General features: G+C 54.7%; 1 protein-coding gene across 4 annotated transcripts in view; it reads left to right on the top strand.

Annotated features, from left to right (window-relative positions):
- Positions 1–1,489: 1,489 nt before the first annotated feature.
- Positions 1,490–4,411, top strand: part of ATL2 (atlastin GTPase 2) — a 41,818-nt gene continuing 38,896 nt past the window's right edge. For 3 of the 4 annotated variants that reach the window (XM_014964641.1, XM_014964642.1, XM_014964639.1), the window contains exon 1: positions 1,490–1,634. In XM_014964641.1, the coding sequence (XP_014820127.1) occupies positions 1,505–1,634 (130 nt within the window). In that variant the 5' untranslated portion in view covers positions 1,490–1,504. The remainder of the gene's footprint in view (positions 1,635–4,411) is intronic. The other variant, XR_001414372.1, reaches the window with a different exon arrangement.

The raw sequence follows: 4,411 nt of genomic DNA, 5'->3' as shown, positions 1-4,411 counted from the left end.
ACACCCCAGAGAGAGCCCTAAAATGGATGGCACAGGCCAGTGTGGCTCCAGAGTCTGCCCACTGCCCATCCCTGGTTGTGGGGATGTAAACCCTTAATCCTGGGGAGATTGTGCAACAGCTCCTTCAGGCTGAGAACAGATTATGCCCATTCCAAAGGTATTTGGCACTGGGCTGCACTGGGAGAGCCCAGTAAACTGGCCCAACCCCTCCTGTGAAAGCACCTGCAGGCAATTCCTGCAGCTGGCGCCTAGCAACATGCTCTGAGCTGCTCTGAAATTCAACATTATTTCATCCTTCGTCTCCAGAGGAGCAGCTCTTGAGTCATCACCAGGGGAGATGTGTCTCCCACTTGGCGTGCTGTAAATGAGCAGCGAGCAAGGGGCTGCTCTCTACCTCCTAAGCATGTCTGCTGCTGCCAGCTAAAAAGGCATCTCCTCTCGGTATGTGGGACAGCTACAGGTTCAGGCGATTTAGTAAATTTCCTTCCCAACTTGCTTTCTGGTGCCAGCAGCCTCTCTGCTTCCTTGGAGCACTCTGCAGGAGAACCAGGCTTGGATCTATGCCGAGTCCCACCTTGGCTTTGCTGGGGCAAGTCCCAGGTCATACAACCACACACAGGTAACTACGAGCTCAGGGCTGTGCTGGGTGCACAGCAATGACACATAGCAACTTTTAAATCACCTGTGTGACAGATGAAGGCACCCCTGAATCTGAGATGGTCTTGGGGAATGCTGAAATGTAAAAAAAAAAAAATGCACAGGAAACTAAGCTTGCATGTTTATGGGGCTGAGATCCTCACAGAGGAGGGGAGGCAAATGCCAGCCAGCCTGGCCAGGCCCAAGCAGCGTGTTTCTGCACGTGGGCAGGGTGCAGGGGCTGGTGACGGGAAGACGGAGTCAATGGGAGGATCCAGTGGCAGGGAGGGCAGGGGCTTGGTGGGCAGCACAGCCTCCAAGGCACTGTGCCGAGGGGAGCAGGGCTCCAGCTGGAAGAGGTGAGAAGATGAAGCCCACGAGTAGCAGGGCCGTGGTGCCACAGCCCACGCACTTCTCAGAGAAAAGCGAGACGAGGTGCCTTGCAGGGCTTTTCTGAACTCTGGGAGGGCACGTGTTTGCTTTTAGGAGCAAGCCTGAGATCCAGGCAAATTTCCTAGTGGGAGACTGTTAGGAAATCTCAGGCTTGCCCAAGAGATGCAGGTCCCTTGGTGGTGTCTGGTGGGAGGGCGGCTGCCTGCTGCCTGCCCTGGCTGCTCCCAGTGCTAGTGCTGCTTCCCCACCGCCGGGCTGACCCCTCCTCGCTCCCCCAGACTGCTTGGAAGCCTTGGGAAGCCCTGGCTGGCCCTAGGGACTGCAGCCAAGGGGTCTGAAGTGCCTTGCTGCTGCGGACGGTGGGGGTTGCCAGAACTACCTTTATCTCACGCTGCCTGTCCTCAGCTCCCAGCTGCCTGCAGCGCTGCACAGCCTGGAGGGAAGACTGAAGTTTGGACTCTACAGCCTGAAGCAGATGAGGAAAGACGTGGGTAAGCGCAGCGCTGCCAGCAGAGACTTCTCCGGCTCGCCCCAGGACACTGAGCCCGTCAGGATGGGAGACTGCTCTGTTCCCCAGCCCAGGAGTGGTGTTCAGCATGCTTCAGGTGGGTGGTTGGCTTATGGATTTGTCATCATGCAGGTCACCTTAAACAAATCCAACGGCATTGCACGGGTTAGCTGACAGGGGCAGAGAAGCATTTTATGCAAAAAGGCATAAAGAACCTGAGGGTGACCTGGCTTTTTCTAGTGTCCAGTGGGTGGCTCTGCCTGCATGGGTCAGGAACTGTCCTGTCCCCTGCCGTGCCATGCTGTCTGAAGGCCAGGAGACACTGTGGTCAATGTGTTTCCCTTCCAGCTGTGGGAGGGGACAGCTCTCCCAGCACAGTGGCTGAGCAGACCCTGCCTTGGGGCTGATGACACTGGTTGTGTTGACTGGCCCAAAGTGGGTTTGGGACAAGCTTGGGACAGCAGTTTTTCAAACCAGCGTGGCCAAACCCAGGAGAAGATGCTGTCTGTATCGCAAAACTGTGCTGGCTGAGGGGACTACTGGCCCAACCTGCACTCATGGGTTAGACATGTTTTCCTGCTGTGGCGGTCCCTTCCCACCACAGCCTGCCAGCGGTTTGTGCTTTCAGGCCAAATCCACAGCTAGCTTAAGCAGTTCCAGTGCTAACTCCTTGCATAGCTTGGCTTGGAGGAAAGTGGCACACAGCTGGGAGCGTGGTGGAGATAGGGACCTTGCAACTAGGAGATGACAGTTGATAGCAAAATCCTCAGCTCAGAAAATGTCTCCTTCCTTCCTGCAAACATAAAAGGACAGAATGAAGGTTGAGCTTTCTGACCTCCAAGTTCTTGGCTTCTATTCTCATGTTACAGCAGCAGCAAATCCTGTTGCATGGAGCAGAAATCCATCTGCCTGTATATGCACTATTTCAGACCCTTCTTCGCATAAACTGTTCCAGACTTGATCATAAACAAGGCTGTTTACAATGAACTGGGAAACTTCTCTAGTATTGTGGTTTTTTTCCCGTTTTTCAGTTTTCATATTGAGCTGCTGAAGTTTAAGTCTCTCAGTTAACAGTATTTTAGCTTTCAGTCTGTTTTACTTCAAGGTATTTCCCTTTGCCTGATCTTCTGTGTATCTCTGGAATACCTCTGTATGTAGAGTGTGCTCTGCCTTCTTTCTGGTGTCAAGAAAGGTTCTCCTCTTGACTTGGGATGAGGTTAGAAGGACAGGCAATGGCACACTCATTTTCCCCAAATAAGTAGAGGGTATTAAACTGCAAAAGGCCAGTGGCAATGCTTTTTTCTAGTATTCGTACCAACACGTCTGTACAAAGGGGTTGAATCTTATGCTGATGTACATCTACAGTAATAAAGTTATTGCCAGTTTTACAGCATCACATATCTTTACAAGTTGCATAACTAGAAATGAACCAGAAATGATTATCAGTTTGACCATTGTATCCTTCGGCAGCTCTCTATTGCTGTGATGTCTTTTTACTGTGTTTTAGGCATTAAACTCTCTGAGGCAAGGACTGCAACTGTAAGCACAGCACCAAGTGTAATGGACCACAGTGTTAGGAAGACCCTTATGTGCTACCTTAGTAGTAAAGGACTAGGAAAGCAGGGTTTGGAGAAGGTCTGCAAAACACTTCCAGGAGCCATGACAGCCCATTGGTTTTCATTTTGAAGGTCTCTTCTGAGATTTCTCTCCTCCTCTGCTTAGGCAGAACCAAACTCCGCTTGTTTATTAGATTGCTGTCACTCAAAAGTTGTGTCTCCAGGACCAAGTAAGTCAGCATAGTTCAAGACTTTGAGAAATAATGGTTTCTACAGAGAGCATTACCACTGTGAGGTGTTTTTTGCAAAGCTGTTGAGCGCTTCACATGCTGATTTATCAGAAAAAATGTGTCGTCGTAGTTAAGTGACAAGGTCACACTGACCAATTTGACTGTGAAGGTTTACATAACCTTTAGCAATAGGAAACATCACAGACCTGAAACCTTTGTGCAACAAAGGCAGCTGCCTTTAACAGCTGGCCTTTTAAAAGGATGCAGTAAGGTCAATTTGGTTTTAGAGCAATAAGACTCACAAAACCCAGAGAGGTCAGGTCCCCTGGGGGCTCGTGGGCCTTGTTCTGATTGAGAGCTGTCCTTTTGCATGTCTCCAGCAAAAGCAGCAGCAGCACCACAGCAGGTGGAAACTGGGGAGTGAGGGGCCGGTGCTCCCGCCAGAGGCACAGTGCGTGGGTTGCCTTCCCGCCTGCTCCTGGGGCCCAGCAGAGGTGGAAAAGGAGGCCAAGGCCAAGCGCAGCGCCGGGAGAGGCGGTTACCACCCGGTAGTGTCACGGGACGGGCCCGGTGGCACACCGGCGGCAAGCTGTGCCGGGAGAGCAGTTGACGAGGAGTGCGGGGTCCTAAGGGATGCCCGCGCTGAGGCGTTCCTTGCAGAGCTGGCGCCTCCTCACCCGACGGGCCACCTCCGCCCCAGACGCCCCGCTGCTCCCCGCAGGCCAGCACGCTCCGGGGCGCTGGGCCGTGAGGGGGGCACCACAACCCTGGGGCCGTACCGTCAGAGGCACCCGGTTGGGGGGGGGGAGCGTGTGTGTGTGCGCGTCTCTCCCGCGGCAGCGACCGGTCCCCGCGCTGTGGGGGAGACCCGGCGTTCCGCCTGCCCCGGTGGGGGCCGCCATTTTCTTCCCCGTCGCCGGGCAGCGCCCCCCCGCGCATGCGCCGCCCCCGGGCCGGGGGTGAGGGAGCGCCAGCTGCGCACGCGCCGCCCCGCCCCTCCCCGGTGGGCAGCCGGGGGCGCCAGGCTCCGCCCCGCTCGCGCCCCCGCTGGCGGGCGATAAAAGGTCTGGCGGCGGGGCTCTGACGTC

Source organism: Calidris pugnax, unplaced genomic scaffold, assembly GCF_001431845.1.
Source record: "Calidris pugnax isolate Ruff unplaced genomic scaffold, ASM143184v1 scaffold219, whole genome shotgun sequence".
Classification (NCBI taxonomy): Eukaryota; Metazoa; Chordata; class Aves; order Charadriiformes; family Scolopacidae; genus Calidris; species Calidris pugnax.
This window is presented reverse-complemented; position numbering and strand designations above follow the sequence as displayed.